Source organism: Schistocerca serialis, chromosome 7 (assembly GCF_023864345.2).
Source record: "Schistocerca serialis cubense isolate TAMUIC-IGC-003099 chromosome 7, iqSchSeri2.2, whole genome shotgun sequence".
Classification (NCBI taxonomy): domain Eukaryota; kingdom Metazoa; phylum Arthropoda; class Insecta; order Orthoptera; family Acrididae; genus Schistocerca; species Schistocerca serialis.
Genome location: NC_064644.1, coordinates 257,757,594 through 257,784,859, shown reverse-complemented (window position 1 = coordinate 257,784,859; position 27,266 = coordinate 257,757,594). Strand labels below are relative to the sequence as shown.

Sequence of the window (27,266 nt, the reverse complement as noted above, 5' to 3'; positions counted from 1 at the left end):
AAAGAAAGAAAAATTTGTTCAAGTAGCTACCTAGCAGGTAGGGAGCATCTCTAACACCCATTGCCAGACCTCAAAGTTTCAGTGGAAGCTACATGAGTGAGAAGAAAAGGACCTTTGTTGTTATTGCAGTTATCCCAGAAAAGGACAACAACTGGATCAATATAAACTTATTCACCACAGTTAGAAATTATGGTGAGTAATGCAATTCTGATAACAAAATATTTATGTCATTGCAATACAGTTCTTTTCAGTGCTGTAGTGTAGTTCCTTAAACTGAAGTGTGTTTTATATATCTCCAATTGACTGGTAATATCCTTATGATTCCATAGATAATGAAGCCATTAGATTTATAAAATATTAACATTGTTATCAAAACATTCTACCCAAATTGAAAACTGCATTTCCTGTACTTTACTAAACTAAAGTCTTATGATTTTAAAAACACAAACAAATTCCAGTTTTAAATACTGAAGGTTCCAGTTTTCACAGAACTGATTTCCATTGCAAATACTATCAGAATATGGTATACTTTTATTGGAAACAGTCACAAGTGAGAATTTTAGTACTTACTCTGATGTACAGAGTCCCTGACAACACTTCATACTTGTATTTTTCTCGATTTATGGTATTTCCTGGACCAATGACCTCATTTCCAGTCAGCTGCCAGAACTGAAAGCGGTGGTTGTCATCATTGCTGGGACATGGCAAAACTGCAATATCACCAACACCCACTTCTTGAACAAGAACTTGGGCCAGAGTTGGTAGTGCCATGTAACTCCAGATGACCAACAGGCCAGTTATCGTCTGTAAACACAAAAACAACAGATTAAGAGTTTTTTAAACTGCTGTAGAATTTGCTTGCATGTCTATTAAAATACACATTTGTAAAAACATAATAATAACAGTTTTGGCAGAAAATAGGCCCTGCAATGTAAGATCATAATGACTACATCCTGATTACATGATAATGTTGTTACATTTGATCATATTTTATTTCTGTATAATTTTAAAGAACTCTTCATTACATTTTTATGTAGAAAATGTTACTGAATGTGCTATCTCATGGCAGCTACAGTTGAAACAATACTGTGACAACTGATATTTCAAACATTGCAGACGATGGGGAACTTCTTGAAGGCAGTGACCTATATTGTAGGTATAAAGAGCTGGAAGTTGTAAAAAATGTCCAGAGGTCAAGAAGTTCATGTGAGGTGTAAGGTGTGTTAATGATGTCACATTGATACCAAATTTAACCACAATTTTGCTCAACACAACCGTGGACATGTCATGTGATGGGAACGTCCTCACACCTCCCATTACCCACATCTCAACCCTTCTCTTGATGCCTCTGTGATGGAGGTCAGAACATTGGTGCCTAGCCTTCAAATCATGTGGGTTTCTTATGGGTGGCTGAGGGAAACATTTAAGGCACACTGTCAATCAGAATAAACATTAATTCCCTCAGGAGATGGCATCAAGTGTCTCAACGAAATGACCCCTTCTCTTGGTGCGTTCATTTACATACATTTCACGGTCGAAAACGACAGCTTGCAGTGTAGTGTGCAACAGGATGACGTTCTTGACAACTGTTACCACTGCTGACACCCCCGGGATGATTCAAACTTTCGCTAAGGATATCAAGGGGCTGTAACCCCACTGAATATGATCGCACCCATTTGGAGTGTAGCGAAAACATAATTTTTGCTCTAGTATATGGTGTAGAACAACTAGCGACCATTCAAAACCAGTCAACGAAATTCGAATGTGATCCAAAGCAGCAAAGAGTATTTACTCTTTTTCAGTTCTCCTTTTTCTTGCCCTCCTGTGGCATCACAGGAAAGAGGGTGGGATGCGACATGACACATGAATGAATAAATAAAACGGCATAGAGTACCTCTAAGACAAAGCTTCCCCCCCCCCCCCCCCCCCCCCCCTCCCCCGCACACACACACACACACATTCGTTCAGCATCATCCTCCGTGCCACCCATCTACCTATGTGGGGACTTTAAAAAATTGTGTGGCGTGCAGTCATTTTGACATATCTCAGGTGAATGGCGATATGTAGCTGAAGTAGTGACTGCTGGCCACATATGATATCTAATCATCGTCATCATCAGTGTTCTGAGTTTGGTTGGGTCTTCACATGCAGCTCTCCACTCAGTCCTATCATTTGCTATCCTCTTCATTTTCTCTTAAATGTTTCCTATCCTTATACTATCCACCATCTGGTATCTTCTTCTTCTTCTTCCATTCAGCGTTCCTTCCATAGCAACTGTCAGTAAACAATATCCTCTCATCCAGTGTCTAAGCCAACTGAGTTTCCTCTTCATGATTATTTCTAAATTTCTCCCTCTTTCCCAACTCTTCTCAACACCTCCTCATCTCCCTCTTTTATCCCTTCCATCCTTCTCCAAATCCACATTTCAAATGCTTCTATTATTCTTTCTCCCTCTTTCCTCAGTGGCATCGAAGGGTTGTCAAAATGAATGCCTGTCATGGCAGCGCCTAGGAATCGCTGAATGGCTGTCTCTGTACAGGAACATTTTTAAAGTGCGAAAGTGTCGCCGAGAGTGCTACCGAACTGGAGGGTTCTCAGTGGGATTCTTTTCTATTTCATCCAGGTGCATGTCACTGTCACACACCCATTTCCCGCACATCCCCACCCCTGTGATTACGCCACAGGAGGGCTGACAAAGCGTAACACCCTTGTTTGCTTCGGTTCATTTTCAAATTTCGTCGAATGATTCTGAGCGTGTCCTGGTGGTTCCACCCTGTACATCAGAGCAAAAATTGTGGTCGCACTACACTCCAAAAAGAGGAGTGATCACGTTCAGTGGGGTTGCAGGCCCATGTTGTCCTTAGAGAAGAAATGAATCATCTGGACGATGTCAGCAGTGTCAAAGGCTGTCAAGAATGCCGTCCCGTTGTTCAACACACTGTGGTCTATTCTCTTCGACCGCGGAAGACGTGTGAATCAATGTCCCAAGGAAAGAGATGGTTTCGTTGACGCCATTTACGCTACCCCCTGAAACCTTTTCGTGTCGATTCTGGTGTGGCGTCATGTCTGAAATGTTTTCCTTGGCCACCAATAAAAAAACTGCGTATTTTAATGCTGGACGTCGTCGCAGTTCTGACTTCTGACCCTCATCGCAGAGACGTCTAAAGAAGGGGTGAAATGTGGGTAAGAGGGGTTGTGACGACCTTCTCATAGTTTGACACGTCCACGATGGCGTTTGGCAAAATTGTAAAATTTGATGGCAATATGACATCATTTACCCAACTTGCACCTGTCCTTTTTGTTGCGTCGCTGAGCCCAAACGTGATGTCATAGTGCGCCACGCTCTTGCACCATTAGTGATGAAGATTGTAGGTATCTTTGACCCAAATATCAAACTTCTGCGCCGCAATGGGAGATAATAAGAGGGTTTTATTGTGTTGTGGTAGATATGCATGACAGTGCCAAAATACAATGTAAAAATGAGGATGAAGGCTAGGGATGGGAAAAACCGATCGGTTAAAACCGATTCTAGTATTGTAGTTCCGAATAAGTAGTATTTTTCAGTATTAGGTTGGTCTCGTTTATAACAGGTGTTTTATTTTTGACTAATAACCGTGTCTAAGTTACAGCTCTCGTACAAGATAAGTAATTTAAGTAGCAATAAACTGTTTTTAACATTTTAAACTAATTTATTACGTTAATTATAGTGCTCTTCAAGCGTACCATTGAAGGTTTTTGTCTTACTCGCGTATTTTCACAGTAATCACGTAAAGTTAGTTTTGTTTACATATTGCGGCCAGGCCGAACTTTTGAGCTTTCAGATTAAACTTCATACCGCAATTTTAAGTGCATTTACTGATAGTTTAGTGTGCTAAATATGTTTGCTGCCCCTTTATATCTGTAGAATATCGTCATCTCTTAAGTAATCTCCAGTAAAAAAACTTCTGAACCACTGTTTACATAGTCGCGAGTAGGCCTAATTTTTCGTACACGTATTTTCATTGTTTTCCGGTAACTTAATTGTCTTTCTAGCACTAAAATCGATTTGTACCATGAGTGTAAATTACGTGACGTGCCGTAGAATCGTTAGCTCTGGGGTCTGGTGGGATGGATGTAGTAACTTTTTTCATTGGGGCGATTGTAGTGGCGTGGGAATTGGGAAAATGAGCGAGACTCATCAGTGGTTCTGTAGGCTATGCAGTAGAGATAGAAAGATTGTGGAACAGGAGGGGAAAATTGCTGCCCTTCAGGCTGAGTTAGATGAGGCTAGGCGAGAACTGGGCAGGTTAAGGGGGGAGAAGGGTAAACAGGGGTGGGAAGTGGCATAAAGGCATAAGGAACAGGCCAAGATATTCTTCTGACAGCTTTGTTATTAATGTACAAAATAGGTTAGGCCTGTTGCCTCAGTCAGAAACTGATGAGCCTCTCACAGAAATAGATGGTAGACAGGGCTCAACGAGCTTTCAGCAGAAAATTGAATAAGAATGTAGGGAAGTCTGCAAATAGAAAGAAAGTCTTGTTGCTAGGTAGTTCGCATGTTAGGGGTGTGGGGCAACTTCTGCAGGATCAATTAGGGTCAGAAAACCAGGTCACAAGTTTTTTCAAACCTAGTGCTGGACTGGGGCAGGTTACAGAGGATTTAGGTTCACTGTGTAGAGGCTTTACTAAGGAAGATACCGTGGTTATTGTGGGTGGGGCGGGCAACAGTATTGCCAGAGATGCGGGGTACAGCATAAAGTGTGACCTGGCAAAGATTGCATCAACATTGAGTCATACCAGTGTTGGGTTTGTGTCGGTTCTGGAGTGCCACAACTGACCTCATTTGAGCTCTTCTGTCAGGAGAGTTAATTTGGAGTTGGAACGGCTACTTGGATCTGGTGCAGGGTCACACGTTGGTGTGATCCCTGTTGATTCACTCTGTAGGTGGGACTATACTAGACATGGCCTACACCTCAACAAGAAAGGGAAGGGTAAACTGGCTTGGCTGATAGCAGGAAATTTAAAGGGGGGAGGAACTACATCTCATGGTGGAAACTCTTTTTTAGTTTAAGATCAGTGTCCATTGGGAAACTCAGCCAGGCAAGTACTAAAGATGTTAAAAAAGTTCAAGATACAAAAGTAAAGCGAAAAATAATGTTAGTATATTTCATCAAAATATTGGGGGATTGAAGAATAAAATTGACGAGCTTCTGCTTTGTTTAGAAGACATAGAAATTGAGATTGTAATAGATGTACTATGCCTGTCTGAGCATCACATTGCCACTGATATGCAAAAGATTAGCACCAATGGGTGCAAATTAGCTACACATGTAAGTACAGATAATATGATGAGAGGAGGAGTTGCCATATATGTCAAAAGCTTCCACAGTGTAAAAAATTTAGAAACTAAAAATTTTTGTGTACAGCAACATATGGAAGCATGTGCCACTGAACTTAAACTAAATGATGGCACTTTCATAATTGTAACAGTGTATAGGTCCCCCTCAGGGAATTTCCAGCTATTTCTAGAAAACTTGGATGCTTTGTTGTGCTATCTGTCAGACAGGGGGAAGCAAATTATCATTTGTGGGGATTTCAATGTTGATTCCCTGAAAGAGTGTAATAGGAAGAATGACCTTGTAGTATTACTCAGTTCTTTCAATTTGAGCTCCGTCATTGATTTTCCTACTCGGATAACAAAGAACAGCAGTACATTGATAGATAACTTTCTTATAGACCAAGATAAGGTTAAGGACATAAATGCATATTCTGTTGAAAATGGTCTTTCAGGTCGTGGTGCACAGCTAGTTACAGTACATGACATAGCTCCATGCAGTATATCAAATCAGACTTTCAAAGCAGTGCGTTCAATTAACAATATAAAAAGCCTACAGCAGCTAGGGAAAGCCTACAGCAGCTAGACTGGGATGAAGTGTATAAGGAACCCGATGCAAACTTGAAATGTAACTTATTTCACGATACATTTTTAAGGGTATTTGAAAACTGTTTTCCCAAGAAAATAGTTAAACTTAATTCCAAGAAAACATATAAAAAACCTTGGCTAACTACAGGAATAAGAATATCTTGCAACTGTTAAAGAGAACTGTATCTAACCGCAAGAGGGAGTACTGACCCCGAAATTGTTCAGTATTATAAAAACTATTGTGTGGTACTAAGAAAAGTTATTAAAAAGTCCAGAAGCATGTGTATCATGTCTGAGATCAGTAACTCTGATAATAAAATTAAAGCAATTTGGAATATTATTGATAGGGAAACAGGGCAACCAAGAGCACAGGAAGACTTTAGTGACATAAAGCTGAATGACAAGTGTACTAACAAACAATCAGAAATTCCAAATATTTTCAATAATCATTTTTTAAATGTTGTGGAGAAAATAGTCTACATCTTCACTAGAAGAGGCAAGGCTACTAATAGAAGAGGTCATACCTGTGCAGCTTGAAACAACTGTAATTCCACCAACCTCTCCCTCTGAAATCAGTAAAATAATAAACTCACTGAAAAGTAAAAGCTCTTACGGAATTGATGGCATTTCCAGCAAGGTACTTAAAGCTTGTTCCCCACAGATAAGTAGGATTCTCAGCCACGTATGTAATAGCTCTTTGGAGCAGGTTGTTTTCCCCGATAGACTGAAATATGCCATTGTAAAACCATTGCATAAAAAGGGGGATACGTCGGATGTCAACAACTACCACCCAATCTCTCTTCTGACAGCTCTATCGAAAATTTTTGAGAAAGTAATGTACTCAAGAGTAGCCTCCCATATTTGTAAAAATAAAGTACTAACAAAATGTTAGTGTGGTTTTCAGAAAGGCTTTTCAACAGAAAATGCTATATACGCTTTCACTGATCAAATATTCAATGCTCTGAATAACTGTACATCACCCATTGGTATTTTTTGTGATCTCTCAAAGGCCTTTGATTGTAAATCATGGAATTCTTTTAGGTAAGCTAAATCATTATGGTTTGAGTGGGGCAGTGCACAAATGGTTTAATTTATACTTAACTGGAAGAATGCAGAAAGTTGAAATAAGTGGTTCATGTAATGTTAAAACAACAGCTGATTCCTCAAACTGGGGGGCTATCAAGTATGGGATCCCACAGGGTTCGGTCTTAGGTCCTTTACTGTTCTTGATATACATTAATGACTTAGCATTCCACATTGATGAAGACGCAAAGTTAGTTCTTTTTGCTGATGATACAAGTATAGTAATAACATCCAAAAACCAAGAACTAAGTGATGTAATTGTAAATGATGTTTTTCACAAAATTATTAAGTGGTTCTCAGCAAACGGACTCTCTTTAAATTTTGATAAAACACAGTACATACAGTTCTGTACAGTAAATGGCACAACTCCAGTAATAAATATAGACTTTGAACAGATGTCTATAGCTAAGGTAGAATTTTGAAAATTTTTAGGTGTGTCCATTGATGAGAGGTTAAACTGGAAGCAACACATTGATGGTCTGCTGAAACGTCTGAGTTCAGCTACGTATGCTATTAGGGTTATTGCAAATTTTGGTGATAAGAATCTCAGTAAATTAGCTTACTAAGCCTACTTTCATTCACTGCTTTCGTATGGCATCATATTCTGGGGTAATTCATCGTTGAGTAGAAAAGTATTCATTGCTCAAAAACGTGTAATCAGAATAATTGCTGGAGCCCACCCAAGGTCATCCTGCAGACATCTATTTAAGGATCTAGGGATCCTCACAGTATATATATTCACTTATGAAATTTGTTGTTAATAATCCAACCCAGTTCAAAAGTAATAGCAGTGTGCATGGCTATAACACCAGGAGAAAGGATGATCTTCACTTTGCAGGGCTAAATCTGACTTTGGCACAGAAAGGGGTAAATTATGCTGCCACAAAAGTCTTTGGTCACCTACCAAACTGCATCAAAAGCCTGACAGATAGCCAACCAACATTTAAAAATAAATTAAAAGAATTTCTAGATGACAACTCCTTCTACTCATTGGCTGAATTTAAAGCAACAACAACAACAACAACAACAACAACAACTTAAACATTAGTGTCATGCAATATTTTGTGTAATTTAATATCTTGTACAGACATCTTTTATTAACCTGACACTTTCCACATCATTACGAAGTGTTGTATTCATGATCTATGGAACAAGTATTAATCTAATCTAATCTAATCTAAAAGTCGAAATATCAATTAGCCGTAGTCGTATTGGCAAAATACTTTCGTTCTTAAATAAACCTTTTTTAAAGGACGAGAAATTTTTATTTGTAAATTTCCACTGCTTTGAAATATTGCGTTGTTATAGAAAAGAGGGAACGCGGACAGTGCTATTTTTATCACAATGTCGACAGAAACGAACATCAAACACATGGCGTAAGAACTTGTACAGCATTACTGAGGCTATAGTGTAGATGTTACCATTTGGCATGCTCTGTTAGATGGTATGCGTGTACATGCAGTGTGCGACACTTGCCCTATTTGGTCTACATGGTAGTTCCTCACTGTCGTCGTCGGACATCAGTGGTATTACATAAGGACGCCATCCCTAGTCTGGAAGTAATTTTAAGAAGTGCGATACCAATGAAGCACACTGCTCCATTTATCACTGCCTGTGTCTAGATAACATGTCTTCATCTGTTTGTAGCCCTTGAAAACGGACAAATTAACACGAAAAACAGAGTTGGTCAAACTCAGTTTCCACCCTTTCGCAGTGTTTATTCATTATAGCCAAACAGTGGTATGCAGCCCATCGCAAAATGATTTTATTAGAATCAATAGAAGGATACTGGTGTCTTTTTGTAGTAGTCAACCTCATATCACTTTTCGAGAAAAACAGTGAATGGAGGTTGGCTTAAGTTTTCTTTTATTTCCTTATTTAATTTAATATTGATTCTATGTATCTTGAAACTAACGGAGCAAAAATTCTTCAATCTTTGTTCGATTTCTTTCTTTATTACAGAAAGTAACGGGAATAAAAAACCGAAAGACAGTTATTTCGAAAACATGTTACTCTGAGCGTTTAAAATGGTGTTGAAAGAAAAAAAAAAAAGAAAACGATATAACCAAAACCGCTTGTTTCAGCGATAACTGTTGTCCTTAATGGCGACTGGAGACGTAAATTCTTCTCCTTCCAAATTACATATGCCATCGGTTTTAAAACCAGAAAATGTGCCGATTAGTGCAGACTGTTATGCAATGAGTGAATAGTGCCACCTTGAGAGCTACGTTTTTGTATAGCATGGATTTACTGCATACGGAGGACAGTAGGCCTGCTATTTATGTGGACAAAATTTCGGTTTCACAAACCCATTTCAACAATGGGGCTCGAAAATATCTATAGGCACCTTTTTATGGCGAATATCAGAGCTTTACGTGTGACGAGTGTAGTGATGAAGCATATGTAAGAGCTGCAAATATAACCCATTTGGACTTCAGGGAATATTCTCGGTCTTATTAAGATACGCTGTCGGAACAAGAATCCTGGCTGCTGCATGCAGGTTTCTCGCACACTGCCGCACACAGAGAATCTCACAAGTACAGTATATGTCTTTCATAGGTGAGAAGATACAGTAATGATGTTTCAGAAGTTACCAGAATTACTTTTATAATTTTCCTAATAATATCCTCGCCAGAAATTTCTACGAAGGAAGAATGGAAGGAACATTAGTGTTTAGCAACTCGTTGGCAACGAGGTCATTAGAGACGGAGAACAAGCTCGAATTAGGGAAGGACGGATAAGGAAATCGACCGTGCCGTTCAAAGGAACCATCCTGGAATTTGCCTGGAGCGATTTAGGTAATTCACGAAATCTGGTTAGCCGGATGAGGATTTGAACCGTCATCCTGCTAAATGCAAGTCCCAATGTGCAAACCATTGCGACACCTCGTTCAGTGAAGTTACTACGAGGTCCAACAACAGAATTCAAATTCATCAACGATTCTTTGCCCAATTTCACACCGTTTATGATATTTAATTTGTTATCTCGGAATACGTTCATGTTTTCACGACTAGATACGAATCGCACGCGTCTGTAAACTATGAGAATATTGATGCATTTCTTTCAGTCGAAATATGTAATTTGAATGTAAAAAAGGTTGCATTATCAGCCCATCACCCAGGAATGTAATAGTTTTTAAAATGCATATTCCTCGCTGTTTCCACAGCAGAAGTAAAATTTCTTGAAAATTTCTTCTAGCGTTAGTTTTTATTTTTTCGTAATGAAAGGTAATAATTTTCTTTTGGAAAATACTACTTCCTATTTTAGGCTAAAAATAGAGATGCATGACATTTTCCCAGTATTTTTACGGACACTGGAAATTATTACTAAATGGCAATGTTGTAATCTAGTGAGATGTCCTTGATCTGCCTATTATTGTAACAACCACTACAGGCTACACAACCACTTCACGCAAAGCAAGTACAGCATACGAAGAAGAAAGCACTGACTGACGATACTTGACAAAAGACAGCAGCATCAAGTTACCAAGACGTCTGCCTCAAAACTTCAGTGATAATATATGTAACACTAACTTTTAAAAGACATTCGAGGATGTTAGACGGAAAACGAATTTTGCGTTGTTAAAGAGACTGTTTTTTGTAATCAACAGTGTCAGAGAGTGAAATCAATATGGGTCCTTCATGGGAAATAACTAATATTGAAATGTTTACTGTTCTTGACATGTCCTCCACTACAAGCAAGTGTTTTGTACACAGAGTAATCATGCAGAATCAAATAAAACTGAATTCAAACTTCATTTAACGACTTACTTAGAAAAAAGAACAGGTGAAAGGTAATCCTCAGAGCTTCTACCATTCACAAAATACTGTGCGTGCGGACATACACTCTAAGACAGAAGAAACGACGCACCACGAATGAAATACCCAAATGGCACGGAAATCGGTGGATGTGATGTACATGTACAGACAATCACATGATTACAATTATAGAAAAACTGGATTTATTCAAGAGAAAGAGCTTCACAAAGTGAGCAAGTCAATAACGCGTTGGTTCACCTCTGCCCCTTGCTCAAGCAGTTATTCGGCTTTGCACTGATTGACAGAGTTTTGGATGTGCTACTGAGGGATATCGTGCCAAATTATGTCCAAATGGCGCACTAGATAGTCAAAATCCCGAGCTGGTTGGAAGGCCGTGCTCATAACGCTCCAAACGTTCTCAATTGGGGAGAGATCCAGCTGCGTTGCTGGCCACTGTAGGGTTGGGCAAGCACGAAGACAAGCAGTAGAAACTCTCATCGTGTGCGGGTAGGCATTATCTTGGTAAAATGTAAGGCCAGGATGGCTTGCCATAAAGGGCAACAGAACGGGGCGTAGAATAACGTAGACGTACCGCTGTGCTGTAAGGGTGCTGCGGATGACAACAAAAGGGTCCTATCGCGCTGCTTGGCGGGTGACAGTCAGGTTGGTATCCTACCGCTGTCCGAGGCGTCTCCAGATACGTCATCGGCCTGGAAGTCCTGCTTCGAATCGAGCCATGATCCATCCGTGAAGCGTCTAGAGACGCCCCAAAGGGCGGTGGGATACCAACATGACTATCACACGCCAAATAGCCCGACAAACAGGAGTGATGGTCTGGGATGTCACTTCTTTTCATAGCAGGATCTCTTTGGTTGTCATCCGCAGCAATCTTACAGCATAGCGGTATGTCGACGATATTCTACATCCCGTTTTGCTGCCCTTTATGGCAAGCCATCCTGGCCTTACATTTCAGCAAGATAATGCCCGTCTTGGTGCTTGGCAAACCCTACCTTTCGCAGAAACGTCGCTGGATCTCTCCTAGTTGAGAACGTTTGGAGCTTTAAGAGCAGGGCCTTCCAACCAGCTCGGGATTTTGACGATCTAACTCGTCAATTGGACAGAATTTGGCACGATATCCCTCAGGAGGACATCCACCAACTTTGTCAATCAACGTCAAGCCGAATAACTGCTTGCTTAAGGGCTAGAGTTGGATCAACGCGTTATTACTTGCTCAGTTCGTGAAGCTCTTTCTCTTGATTAAATAATTCAATTTTTCTCAGATGTAATCATTTGTTTGTAGGCCGGCAGTAACTGAATAGTGAACACACATTGGAAAAGACACATAAAACTGAATGGAACTACAGCTCGGTCACCAGACAAGCTAACAGGATCTAGGATAGCACAATTAAAAAGATACCTGTCAATCAATGAAGACAATGTGTGAAACATATCCATCGTGAAGCCAAGGCGAGGGTGACAGATGCAGGGAGGAAATTATGTCTTACATAAGGACGGACTGATCTACGACTAATGTATGTAACGATGAGGGCACTCAGCTATCACTTAACAATGGCCAAGGAACACTCGGCCGAAATCTCGACATTTCACATGGCTGGAAGTCCATCAATCGTACTGCCATGAGGCTATGCCTCCATAAGCATACCACACAAAATGGTTATCTGTAGGAGATACCCGGGTTCCCGGGTTCGATTCCCGGCGGGGTCAGGGATTTTCTCTGCCTCGTGATGGCTGGGTGTTGTGTGCTGTCCTTAGGTTAGTTAGGTTTAAGTAGTTCTAAGTTCTAGGGGACTGATGACCACAGATGTTAAGTCCCATAGTGCTCAGAGCCATTTGAACCATTTTGTAGGAGATATCACTGTAATACTGTGTAACACGATAACAGCCTTACCTTGATGAGGTAGAGTGTCCATAAATTTCTTCTAGTATATGTGAATGTATGTATATGTTATACCTGTATCCAGCTGGGTCTCACAGAGCTACTAAGCTGTTGGGATGCTGATTGCTAGATTTCACCCATAGTTCCGAAAAGCACCATACATTTTATACAGGATTAAGATTGGGTAACTTAGTGAGCCAGTTGAATGGGTATAGGGTGCATGAATGTTCGTAAAACCAGAAACGAATGCCTTGTGAACAAGGATGTTTTCATCTTGGAAGACTTGAGTTACAACAGCGTACTTATGGTGATGTAGAAGGAAGAGCAGCAAGTGGTCACCAAGAACGTTGAAATAAATATGCTGGTCCATGTTCACTGCAATATGAATGAGTGGACTCGTATCATGGTCAAAAAATGCTCGATAAACATGGCAGAACCATCTACAGTTTGAACTACAGGCTCTACACACTGCAGCTGAAACTGTCCAAAGTGTCGTCGGTGCACACGATTGCACCGTTATCATTTGAAACAGGCAAATTCGTGAATCGTCTTTCCTCTCTGCACACCTCTAGCTAGCTACTGTCTTGTTTCTGTACTTTTGGCCTATTGTTGGCTTTATCTGCCAGTGTGAACATTGTCCTTTTGCGAGGTACCCCAACTCCAAATATTCACTTGAAATGTTCCCCCTACTTTGGGAAGCATTCAAATTACTCTCTCTGTAATGAGAGGGTTCTTCTCACGATAAAGATTACATCGAATAGTAATGTGTATAGTTACAGAATAAGGCACATGCATATTTCTCTCCTCCACCACCAGATAAACAGCCGGAAAGCTAAAAGAATTGTATTTATAAAGTCAGTTCTCTGTTGCTGGTAAATGCAATACTAAATTTATACCTTGGGATGTGTATGACAGAATAATAATCTGCAGAATTTTTCTTTGAATCGTCGTCGTTGATTTACGGTTAATACAAACACATTTTCACTTTCAAAATGTTCCATCACAACAAGCCACGTGCATTCAACTGCCGTTAAAACTTGCCACAAAACCCATCTCCCCTCTCCAGCGTATTTTTGCCAAAGAACAAACAACTGACAATCATTAATATCTTTGGAAATGAAAAATTAATGAACTAACAATTAAAATTAATATCAATAATTATGTCACACCAAAAAATGAGTAATTAAAATCTGCACTTAATTTAAAAGTTATTTGCATAAAACCGAAAGTTGAACATAATGTTATAAAATCTTTGGTGAAATGGTATTACGGAAGTTATTTACATAAAACTGAAAGTGGACACTGGGCTTAGCAAAACAATCATCAACTGTGGATAAAGTACGTAAGTGACAACACTCCAACCAACTGACAGATAATATTATAACAAGGACAATGCCCTGATGTAAGCCAAGTTTCGTTACCACTGGTACTATTGGAGCATGTGGCTGTAATTCGCTACAAAATTAATTAAATAATTATAAAAGGAGTCTCTTCAGAGGGTTTATGGTTAAAGGAAGGAATGAGATGGAAGAGGGAGCAGGAAGGAAGGGGGATAGAAATGGGAAGGATAGAAATAATAAAGTGGCTCCGTTTCAAACTGCATGAAGTTTCCTTCTTACTGAGGGTAAGAGAATATGAAATACGTCCACAGAAACGTGAGTTACTCGAAGACTTCTTAAATAACAGAATCCAGTAAGCTGTCATCGACGGCGAGTGTACATCAGAGACAAGAGTATAGTCAGAGTGCCCCAGGAAAATGTGATAGAACCGCTGTTATTCCCTGCATACATAAATGATTTGCTGGACAGTGTGTGCAGCAATCTGCGTTGTTTGCTGATGACGCTGTGGTGTACCATAAGGTGTCGAAGTTGGGTGACTGAAGAAAGATACAAGACGACTTAACTGGTCTAAGTCACCTAGCTCATAATATGGAAAAATGTAATTAATGCGGATGAGTAGAAAGATCAGACTTGTTCGGATACAGTATTACTAGTGTCCTGCTTGGTACAGTCAGTTCTTTTAAATATCTCGAATAACGTTGCAAAGCGATGTGAAATGGAAAGAACTTGTGAGGACTATGGTAGGGAAGGCGAGAATGGTCGACTTCGGTTTATTGGGAGAATTTTAGGAAAGAGTGATTCATCTGTAAAGGAGACCGCATATAGGACGCTGGTGCGACCTATTCTTGAGTACTGCTCGAGTGTTTGGGATCCGTACCAGGTCGGACTGAAGGGGAAAATCGAAGCAATTCAGAGGCGGACTGCTAGATTTGTTACGGGTAGGTTCGAACAACACGTAAGTGTTACGGAGGTGCTTCGGGAACCCAAATGGAAATCGCTGGAGGGAAAGTGACACTATTGAGAAGACAGAGAGTACCGACATTTGAAGCTGACTGCCACACGATTCTATTGCCCCCAACATACATTGTGCGTTAGGACCGCGAAGATAAAATACGAGAAATCAGGGTTCATCTGGAGGCATATAGATACTCATTTTTCCTTCGCTCTATTTACGAGTGGAGCAGGAAACAAATGACCAGTAGTGGTACAGGGTACCACCCGCCACGCGCCGTACGGTGACTGGCAGAGAATCTATGCAGATGTAGATGTTTGATCACAAACTGGTTGAAATGAAGCTGCATTCACTGAAAACAGCAATTCTTGTTGGGTCTGAAACCGATTGTCACTGATAAAGTGTAAAGCTCGTCCCCAGTTCCTGTCGGTCAGGATCTTTTCATGACCGCTGTTTCCACGCCCTGTTATATGGTTGGCAGAGGTGCACCACTCCTCGTATCCTTGTTTGACAGTCTGCGTTGATTCAGCAACAAATCGGTTAAGTTCACTCACGGTGCGCTCGACGGTGCGTCCAAACACGATAGCCCCTTTCTACCATGTGTCATGTCTCTACGTCGATCCATCTTACAGTGCTGATTCCATACAGCTGCCTGGCACATAAACATCACTTCACTACCGTGTCTGAAGGCAGCAGTAGAGGTTCACATGAATGGCTGACACAATTTTACAGCACCTACAGCGCTCCAACGTGACCATTGTGCTCTTCTAACTGGGTTTGAGAATGTTATGTGTCTCTAATGGGCGACTTTACGATGCTTGTTCAAGAGCGGATTCGCCCAAATATTTATTTAGGTGAACATATTCTTGTACCCAGTTGTGAAACAAAAATGTTTTATGCAATACAGTTTTGTTGTTAAATTAATATTACGATGAATGTGTATGAAATTTTGCTTTATACTTTGAACTGATCGAGGTAAGTACACGATCTGATCAAAAGTATCTGGTCACCTATTAGAGGACATTAAATGGGGTATGTCCCACCCTTATGACGGCTCGTGCTCTGCTTGGGACACTTTCAGCGAGGTGTCTGAATGTCTGTGCAGGAATGACAGCCCATTTACCCTCGAGAGCCAAACCAGAGAAGGTGGTGATATTGGATACTGGAGTCTACAGAAAAGGTGACGTTCAATTCTTTCCAAAAGAGTTCCACTGGGTTCAAGTCGGGACTCTGGGCAATCCAGTCCACTTCAGGGGTGTTATTATCCACAAACCACTGCCTCACAGATGCTGCCTTATGACATGGTGCATTTTCATGCTGATACAATCATTGGCTCCAAATTGTTTCTCTACTCCACGCGTACAGTGGTGCAAAAAAGGTTCATATCCTTCAGCAGTAAGCGATTTCTTAAGTGAAATAAGAGGACCCCACCCTAACCACGAAAATCACACCAATACCATAAGACTAACTCCTCCTACTTCACTGCTGGCACCATACATGATGGCAGGCAACGTTCTCCAAGAATTCGCCAAACCCAAACCCGTTCATCGGATTGCCAAGAAGTACAGCGATATTTGTCACTCCAAATAACTCGTTTCCAATCATCCACTCCCCGGTTCAAATGGCTTTAAACACTATGGGACTTAACATCTGAGGTCATAAGTCCTCTAGACTTAGAACTACTTAAACCTAACTAACCTAAGGACACCACAACCAACCATGCCCGAGGCAGGATTCGAACCTGCGACGCTAGCAGCAGCGCGGTTCCGGACTGAAGCGCCTAGAGCCGCTCGGTCACTGTCGCCGGCCCCAACAATATGACAAGAACAAATACGGACCAACAAAGAAGGAAGGAAGCCTTGACCAAGAGAGAGAGAGAGAGAGGAACCATCACAGGATAAAATACGCAGATTACACATTTCAATTTACTGTAAAGTCAGTACCATATTCATTGTAGAAGTAACTTTGGTAGTGCATATGCTACTGGAAAATTTTTCATTCCTTGGTGACTGAATACGCATAGCTAGGCAATGCAGCTCGGGTAATGGCGGATGCTGAACATGCAAAAGTATGCGTTATTATAGTAGCAGCAGCGCGGTTCCGGACTGAAGCGCCTAGAACCGCTCGGCCACAGCTGCCGGCCACTTCCCAGTGCCGACGCTCTTTACACCATCTCAATCGTCGCTTAGCATTTGCTGCAGAAGCATACGACTTAAGAGAAGTTGTCGACCATTATACACCATCCCATTTAACTCCCTATGCACAGTCAATACGCGAGCTGAACTGCTGGTAGCACTTTGAAACTCATGAGTGATTTGTTCCACTAGTTTGGTCCACTGATTGTGCTGTTATTGCTTCTCTACTAAGAACACAATGCTGCCCGCTTCCTTTTATACTGCTAGCCCGCCTCACGTGGCATCTAGTTGTCGATGCTGCATTACACAGGAGTCCAAGTGCTGTCGCTCAGATAGTGTACGTGAGTAAACAAAGCCCGATAATCAGCCATTATAGAATGCAATATTGCAAATGTTAACCCAAGAGGGATTTTAAAATGTTCTTGAGACGCATTTTGAAATATGATGCGAAATTACATGCAAGAAAAATACAGATTGCCCCTAGCCGCGAGATCCTCCGCTCTTGCAATGACGTTTCTGAAGTTTAAATAATGAATACTCGTACAACTACGTTAATTAAGACTTGTTTCCTAGGTATATCTTACAGTTGTCCTTGAAAGATGCTATAAAGCCTTCCCGCAATGTCTTAGCGACGCAACATGCGCTAAGAAGTCTGGTTACTCCACTATCGGTCACCTTCACTTGCTACAGCAGACACATCGTTACGTTCGCGGAAGCAAGTACATCATCTCAAGGCTGCAAGTCTGTCACGTTCAGAGTTTCCAAATAGACAACACGGAAATATGTCATCATTCTGATCTCAAGATGAACATGGATTGCTGGCAGTACCATGCCCGTCCACACTTGGCCTAGGGGTACCTCAGAGGCTCATAATTGATTCGTTTTCAAAATATTCAAGAAAGTAACTCAGTTAAACATTTCGTCGCTATCGTTTACTACAGTAAGATGATTAGTTGTGTTTCGGTCATTTATTTATTCTTCACAATTACGACTTATTATCCTGTAAGCTAAAAAGCCATCCAAAACCACACAGTCGTGTATAATAAAAACTATGTTATAATGACACAGATGAAGAAGGAGAAGCTAGTTTCTACCACTAAAAAACCCCAGTTGATCACCAAAATAGTTATCTAGCTACTAGTACTACAGTTGGCACTACTGCTTCTACGACAACAATCGGAACATTTCTCTTATTGTTCTTTCATGATCATAGTTTACTTCCGGAACGCCTGTAAAAAAAAATTAACCACCCAGAAGGAGAGGAGGAAAGGAAATGCGGCTTGAGGGGATACGTACATTATTTCAGCGGTTACAAGGTCTAGTCATACTTAACGAAGACCTTGGCAATACGAGACCATTTATCAGTGCGACGCTGCACCCCGTCTGGCCTGGATGCATAACTGTTTCAAGCCGTTGTATCCTGTTCTGAAGTGACCTGGTCCATAAACTTTGAATCATCGTCGTTTATTTACAGTTAACACAAACACATTTCCACTTCCAAAATATTCATGACAACGAGCCTGGATACTGGTACTGGTAGAGATGACATCCCAGTTTGTCCCACACATGTTCTATCTGGGGCAGATCTGAGGCTCTTACTGGCCACAGGAGTACCACAACATCAAGCAGACAGTTCATAACGACACGTGTCATCAGTGAACGAGTTTTGTCCTGTTGAAAAATGGCACCACATTACTGTCTCAAGAGAGGTAACACACGAAGACGCAGGATGTCCGTGGCGTACCATTGTGCCGTCGTAGTTTCCTCAATCGTTACCAGCCGGGACCAGAAGTCACACTCGATGGCTCTCCACAGCAGTAACAGCGCTGTCTCTATCCAAACTATTGGAATATTGGGATGTCTCCTCAGGTCGCCGCCATACTCGTCGACGATGGTCACCCAGGGTGGAGCAGAACCGCAAATCAACGCTTACCACAATGCGACGTCATTCATCAGCAGCCCAGTATCGTGTCACTGTCACAGCTGAACGCCCCATAGATCTGGATATTGCCAGATTTGACCAGCCAGCCAAATGGGGATCTACAATGAGGTCCCCTTTAAACTCTTCCAGGTGCTAATAGCGCTGTCTCATGAGTATTCGCCACCTTCGTGGCCTTCATAGTGATCGATCGATATCTGACAGATTTCGTTCCTTATATACCATAGCAGGCCTGCTGGCAACACTAAACACGAACAACACTGATGCATTCTGGTGGACAATCTACCTGTCATAGACAACTGCGACTCTTAATCATTAACACACCCGCCAACGGTGTGTGAAGGAAGTTACACTGGCGTCCGACCACGTCTTCTGGTTGCTTCACTTTTTCTTTGTCGGGCAGTGTAATACAACTAAACTACTGAAGGATGCTTCCGCTACCAGCTCCAAAAAATGGTTCAAATAGCTCTAGGCACTGTGGGACTTAACATCTGAGGTCATAAGTCCCCTAGACGTAGAACTACTTAAACCTAAGGACATCACACACATCCATGCCCGAGTCAGGATTTGAATCTGCGACCGAAGTACCAGCGCGGTTGCGGACTGAAGCGCCTAGAACTGCTCGGCCACAGAGGTCAGCACTACCGGCTCCATCCACGATCTGGATTCTTGGGTTAGTGCAGCCCATCAGTACTGTTTACACTGTAGCAATCCTTTCCACTTTTTACTATAACTTCTTAGGATCTACATTTCCGAAAATGTTTGAATTAACGCTATGGGCAGTCTTAAAGACTGTTCCCTTGAGTGGTTATCTCCATCTGAACACAACGTTGCATTGCTGCCATAGCTGCATGCTGCCGTCTGGTTGTATATCTTATGAGGTTCTTTTTGGCCTTTCGGGATACTGCGGCTGCAGTATCGTTCTCGATGCGCCAGGTCGACCAGTTACTCAATACTGCTTTGGGGTCCAGCGTCCTTAACGGCTGACAATCTTCAATCGCCGCATCTTCACGGAGCGCACAATTCACACAAAATGTGCACTGGAGTATCCACTCTGCCGCAGCCATCATTCATATGTCCTTTGATTTTGTACTGATATGTAGCACGTGGTGCACGCCCTTACAGGGAATCTACCAGTCCACTCGACTGGTGAAGAAATCTCGTTCTTAGTTAGGAAGAAATTCATTATGTTCTGCATATATCAGGAGCGTCCCATTCTTTTTAACTGACCTTAGCTCTATGTATCCTACGCACCACCTATCAAAAGTCTGAATAACCATCATCTGAAGCGCGGAATGCTGGGAGACGTGCAGGAAGAGGGTCAGTGAGTTTCTGGAAGGCACCGACAGGGATGTGAAACCATGCCGACCCCAGTGCCTTGGCAAAGCTAGGTTTCTCGGTTGGGGATCCATAGTGCAGAAACCCCGATTGTGGTGGTCCCACAGACTCTCGATTGGGTTTGGTGACCAGGGGAGTACGGTAAGCTCATCCTGGTGTTCTGCGAACCACACTCGCACACTGCGAGCTATGTGAGATGTTGTTTTGTCCTCCTGGTAAATGCCCTCGTGCCGAGGAAAAACAAATTGTATGGGGTAGACATGGTCTTCAAGGCTAGATGCATATTTCTGTTGATGCACTGTTCCTTCCAGAATGTCGACATCACCCAGGGAATGCCACGAAAACGTCTCCCGGACCATAAAGCTCCCTTATTTGGCCTGGACGCTTCCGACAATTGTTGCAAGGTGTTCGCTTTCAGACGTTTCACGCCGACAAAAGTGTGATTCACCTGAAAAGGTCACCGGACATCACTCAGTGGACGTCAAGTTGCAGTCTTGGCGATCAAACTCCAGCTTTCGTCTCCTATGAACAGCAGTCACCATGGGTGCAGGAACCAGTAGCCTGCTACGGTGCATATGCAACAACATTCGGCATACAGTGGATGAGGAGACACCGTTGGTAGACCCTTGGCTAGTTGCTCAGCTATTGCACATCTGTTCGCCCTAAAACATCTCCGCAGCCGTCGTTCTTCCTTGTTATCTATGGTCCGTGGTGCACCACAGTCGTCTCGGCGCTTGTTTTGGATACAGTCATTTTACTATGTACGGTATACTTTAAACACGTCAGCATACGAACAGCTTACCAACTTAACCGTTTCGGAAATGCTTCCACCCTTAGCCCGAAAGCCAATGATCATGCCCATTTGTACGTCTGCTCCCCCACAACGACTGCTCTGTCTTTCGCGTCCCCCGGACACGCTTTATACTCGTGTACCCTCCACGGATAGTGGTGCCACCTGCCATCCGTGAGTGGATATTACACGTTGAGGTCGAAAATAGGTAATGGTCACATTATTGTGACGAACCGTGTTTGTAGATACCGTTTACACATACAACGCGTTTTAGAAGGAATTTTCACTCTGTAGCGGAGTGTACACTGATCTGAAACTCCATGTCAGATTAAAACTGTGCACCAGATTGTGAATCGACCCTGGAAACTTTTCCTCTCGCGTACAAGTGATCTTCCGACAGAGCTATTTGAGCATGCCACACAACCGGTCCTCATAGCTTCACCTTCGAAACATCTCAGTTCTCCTACATACCTTGCGCGACTAGCACTCTTTGAAGAAAGGATAGTGCAGAGATTAATTCTAGGATTAATTTTCACTCTGCAGTGGAGTGCTAGTCCTATAAGGTACGCAAGAGAACTTCCGAGAAATTTGGGAGGCTGGAGAGAGGTACTGGCGAAGTGAAGATTTGAGGGCGTCGTTAATCGTTTTTGAACAGCTCCATCGGTAGTACCCATGCCTGCGAAAGGAAAAGGTCCGACGTTCGAGTCTCGGTTCGCCATACAGTTTTAATCTTGCAGGAAGTTCCATACAACACGTTGCTTAGAAAGCTTTCACCCGGCAGTGTTACACCGGCAAAGTATGAAGGAGAACGACTGCGGAGTCTAGAAACTACGAGAGTGAGGTGGTGTTCGACTCGAAACCTTGAGACAGGCTTTCCCGGATGACTGAGTGGGTAGAATGTTGTCCGAGATAGCGAAAGAGCAGGTCGAGAGTCAAGTGTCGGTGCAGCACACAATTTTAAACCTGCCCGCAAGTTTCATAACGAAATATTTAAAATGGGTCGCAGCATATTTCTTTTGAATCCATGAGCTGTCCTTTTGAAGCAGTCCTCGATTTTACCTAGACAGTGTTTGACATACTGACATAAAGAGAAACACTGGCATGTTGTCACCCAATCATTCTTCTTTAGTGACAAAGATAAGCAATTTAATAGTAGATTCCCTTAGCACAGTCGAGCAACTTAAGTAATTTAATAAATGGTCCAAGTGAATATCAGTTCTTTTCAGAATATGCTAACGAAATAGCTCAGTTTTAGCAATCGTGTACAATCGATCGGTCGACGGAAGGTCTGTGTGTTCAAGACCACAAATTTGCACGGGTCACACCAATACACAAAAAATAAAATAGAAGCAATATTATTTTCATCGGTTTTCGCAGGATTTTGAAAAATAGGCTATATACTATATTCAAAGGTTACGCTATATCTTGAAGAAATCGATCTGTTGACATAAAACCATCTAGGATTTAAAAGTAACCTTACTGTGGCACACAACTGGCTTTCTATTCGTGCGATGTGAGGAGTGTTATGGATAGGCAATTTCGGTTCCATTTTATGGATTTTCTATATCTAGGCTTGCCCCTGCTTTCCTTTCGTTCCACAGTGACATCAACTACAATTTTCTGCCACTGCTTACGATGAATTACTCATACGTCCACGGAAACTCCTTCTCTTCGATTTATTACGTTTGTTATTGTGCATTTTTTCTCACTGAGTAGTTGCAAGTTTCTATTAATCCACTTGATCTTTAACATATCATAGACTTCAAATCGTTTCATTTCTTTCTTCTCCGCTACATGTTTCGGACCCATAAATAGCTGTGCTCCAAACACAGCTTTACATGAATCTTTTTATCGGCTCAAGAGTTATATGTCTGGATGTTAGCAGCTTATTATTCTTATAGCAAGTCCTACTGCCTTATGCAATCCATGATATTCCTTTATTACAGCTTCGTTCTGTACTTGTCGTTTACTTCCGAGATAACTAAATAAACAGACCTCCCCACTGAGTGTCTTGTTCAACATTCGACCATCCAGAATATCCACCCGGTGCACACATCATGACCATACCAATACTTTGGGAAATAGTTTTTCGCACACAACATCCACAGGTACATCCATACGCTGCAAACACTGAGAAATGAATGTCAGGGCGTATTTCTCATTGTGCCGTATGCTAAGGCTTCTTCCCGTCGCATTCGCATGCGGAACGCGGGAAGATTGTCTCTTTAAAGCCTCTGTGCGCCCTTTAATTAGCCTAATCATGTTTTTGAATCCATATAACGTCATAGATTCCTCATTTTCTACTAGTTCTTAAAACTATATAAGTAGAGTTTTGCGAGAAAGTTAACGTCTATCTATAAGCATCTACGAGTTTTTCAACTTTTCCCTTGAGCCCAACAAATTTTTGGCCATTCGTGCTGCCCTTCTTTGTGTAGGTTATGGTATCCAAATATAGCCTCTTACCCAAATATGGCCACTCTATCTAGCTTTGCAAATTACGCGCCATTTGCAATGCAGGCCTTTCTCTTAATCCTCCCTCCATCCCCCATGCCGAACCTAATTAAGGCTACGGGTTGTATTTGGGCAAATTAAGTATCTGGGATAAAAATCCAATGCTCACTGCGATTAAAGTTGTGCAGGAGGAACATGTGCCTGTTACACAAGCGGTATCTGAGTGGGGGATAACGGGAACAACGCAGAGGACATGTTTAAAGTCCCTGAAGTCGAAAAACACTGAATCTCCAGTGTTTTGTGTAGTATCATTGCCACAGATACTACTACAACGCCGTGCCAACGCAAGTTTGACAGCCCGTCGGCTGCCGAGCACAGCGCACTCTAGCGGGCTGTGCAGCTCGATGGAACTGGAGTGTGCCTCGTGCACTCCTTAGCTAGATTTCAGCCTAGGGAGACGCACTTTCACAATAGGCCCTCAACCAGTTCTGTTTGCATGGATTCTCTGAGGAGGGCCCATCAGGCTTAGTCCCTGAGAATATGTTGTATTAGTTATAGCCGTAGCTGCAGTCCTACAAACTACTGAAGATAAGTAATTTTGTTTGTCTATGTGTTTCTTGAATAATAATCCTTCCCTCTAACAGTGTGCCGTACCGCATATTATTGCAACCTGGACTCCTTGAGCTCCTATCAACTCGGCCTCCTACTTATTTGCATTTAGTAACGAGCTGAAAACACCCACGCGTTTTGTGCCTCTAAACAGTGAGACACAATATTTTGAATGTTGCACTAGGCCGTAAAACTATTTTACCTCCTAAGATAGGCTCAGCTCATCGAGCACTATAAAAAAAAGAAGAAAAAATATTACGGTTTAGCTACCGATGAAGTTAAACGTATGGCTTTTCAGCTAGCCATTAGGAATAACATTGAGCATGATTTGAAGTCTCAACAAGGACACAGATAATGCTTTCAACTGTTGATTAGACCCCATCCTGATATTTCTTTCACAACGTCGCAACTGCTCTCTAAAGTTAGAATTGAAGGATTCTCAAAGGAGAATATGTACAAATTTTGTGGGATTCTAGAAGCGAAAAATGGAGAAAATAAAACACCATCCTATGAAAATCTTTAACGCTGATGAAACAGGCTTGACGATAGTTCAGCATAAATGCATAAAAGTTGTTGCTGTAAAAAGCAAACGTCAAATACACCGATTATCTTCTGCTGAACGTGGTTCTCTTGTAACGTGCATATCCGCATCCGGACAGTTTATTCCGCCCATGATGAGTTTCCACGCAAGAACCTGAAGGCTGAATTACTCGACGAAAATCCTCCAGGTACAATCGCAGCAGCTCATCCTTCTGAGCGGATATAGCTGGACTTGTTCCGAAGCGGTTCCAGCACTTCATCAACATTGTCAAACGACCCACCGACGTCCAGTGCTCCTTATTTTAGATGGCCAAGTGTCAGCGGTCATCCAATGGGTTTCAATCCACAGGAATTTTCCCACTGGATGAAAATATCTCTAATACACATTTTATGCAGTCATAGCCTGCTCCTGATGTTGATAATCAATGCATATGACCTCAAAAAAAAAAAAAAAAATGTATCCGTGCCTGGTATTGGAGCAAGCACTTCCACCTGACAAGGTTCAGCTAGCCTTGTCACAACTCACCTCACAAAAATAACGTTGTGGGGTCGCACCATAAGAAGCAAGAGAAGAAGGAAGCAGTTGCAAGAAAGAAGACAGGTAGTGAAAACCGAAGGGGGAAAAGAAAAGTTTCATCTCCTGCAGGTTCGTAGAAGATTTCGATTCAAATTCCAATGACGTAGTTGTTTGTGCCGAAAGTGACGACGGTGAAGATGCAAAATTCTCACTGTGCAATAAACTGTATTCGCAGGGCAACAAAGGACAAAAATGGATTACGTGTATACAGTGCTTTTTGTGGAGCTATTAAAAACGCAATGGACGAATTTCACATAAAACTAAATTTATTTGTATACTTTGTATGAAACAAGTTCTAATGTGTTTAGCAATTTAATTACCAACTCTGGATGTTTAACTTGCCTGTAATACATAGGGGTCATACCTGGATCATCTCTCATAAACAGAGAAAAGCCACTTCTTTGTATAATCATTATCTTTGACATCCTTCATTGAAGTGTTACAAAAACTGACCTTAGCACATAAAGTTAACTTAGGTGAATGTGTAATGAAGCATGTACTCTACTTTTCTCCAGCTTTTTCTCGAATTTACAGATGATGATAAAAAAGAGGCCATATTTGGGTACATTACCTTACGTTCAATATCTCCTGTTATACCTATTTGGTATACCCCAAACGCAAAGGCTGTATTCTAGGATGGGTCGCATAAGTGTTGTGTAAGCTGTTTCCTTTGTTACTGTTCATCTATACTATCATTCCATTTCATATCGCCATTAATGGTTTCACCCATTTATTTCTACTCAAGTGCCAAAGAAACTGGTATAGGCATGCGTATTCATGTACAGAAATATGTAAACAGGCAGAATACGGCGCTACGGTCGTCAACGCCTATACAACATAAGTGTCTGGCGCAGCTGTTAGATAGGTTACTGCTGCTACAATGGCAGTTTAAGAGTTAAGAGAGTTTGGACATGGTATTGTAGCCGGCGCACGAGCGGTGGGACACAGTATCTCCTACCTAGGTAGTGATGAAGCGGGGATTTTTCCACACGACCATTTCACGAGGGTACCGTGAAGATCAGGAATCCGGTAAAACATTAAATCTCCAAACATCCAACATTGCTGCGATTGGAAAAAGATCCTGCAAGAAGGGGACCAACGATGTTTTTTTCTTTTTTTTTTTTGATCGTTGTGTTTGGTCGTTGCGGACGTCGCAAGACATCCTGTTGAAGTTCGGTGGTTGATCCTTCCACTCAGTTTTTTATTACAGAGGCCAAGCGGCTCTCTGACCGAACACGCTGAGCTACCGTGCCGGCTATGAGTGAAGAGAACCGTTCAACGTGACAGAAGTACAACCCTTCCGCAAATTTCAGCAGATTTCAATGTTGGGCCATCAGCAAGTGTCAGCGTGCAAACCATTCAACGAAACATCACCGATATGGGCTTTCGGAGCCGGAGGCCCACTCATGTACGCTTGATGACTGCACGACACAACACTCTACGCCTCGCTTGGGCCCACCAAAACCGACATTGGACTGTTGATGACTGGTCGGACGAGCCTCGTTTCAAATTGTATCGAGCGGATGGACGTGTACGGATATGGAGACAACCTCATGGTTCCATGGACACTCCATGTCAGCAGGGGACTGTTCGAGCTGGTGGAGGCTCTGTAATAGTGTGGGGCTGTGTAGTTGGATTGATAGGGGATCCCTGATACGTCTAGATACGACTCTGACAGGTGACACGTAAGTAAGCATACTGTCTGATTACCTGCATCCATTCAAGTCCATTGTGCATTCCGACGGACGTGGGCGATTTCAGCAGGGCAATGCGACATCCCGCACGTCCACAATTGGTACAGAGCGGCTCCAGAAACACGCTTCTGAGTTTAAACACTTCCGCTGGCCACCAAACCCCCACAGACATTAACATTAACATTATTGAGCATATCTGGGATCCCTAGCAACGTCCTGTTCAGAAGAGATCTCCACCCCTTCATACTCTTACGGATTTAT

The 27,266-nt window shown here is 42.0% G+C and overlaps 1 protein-coding gene across 1 annotated transcript in view; it reads right to left on the bottom strand.

Moving 5' to 3' along the window:
• The window catches only part of LOC126412496 (uncharacterized), a 279,604-nt gene that overhangs the window by 63,040 nt on the left and 189,298 nt on the right, over nucleotides 1-27,266 (bottom strand). Inside the window, exon 2 of the mRNA XM_050082116.1 lies at nucleotides 571-804. Coding sequence (XP_049938073.1) covers nucleotides 571-804 — 234 coding nt within the window. The remainder of the gene's footprint in view (nucleotides 1-570; nucleotides 805-27,266) is intronic.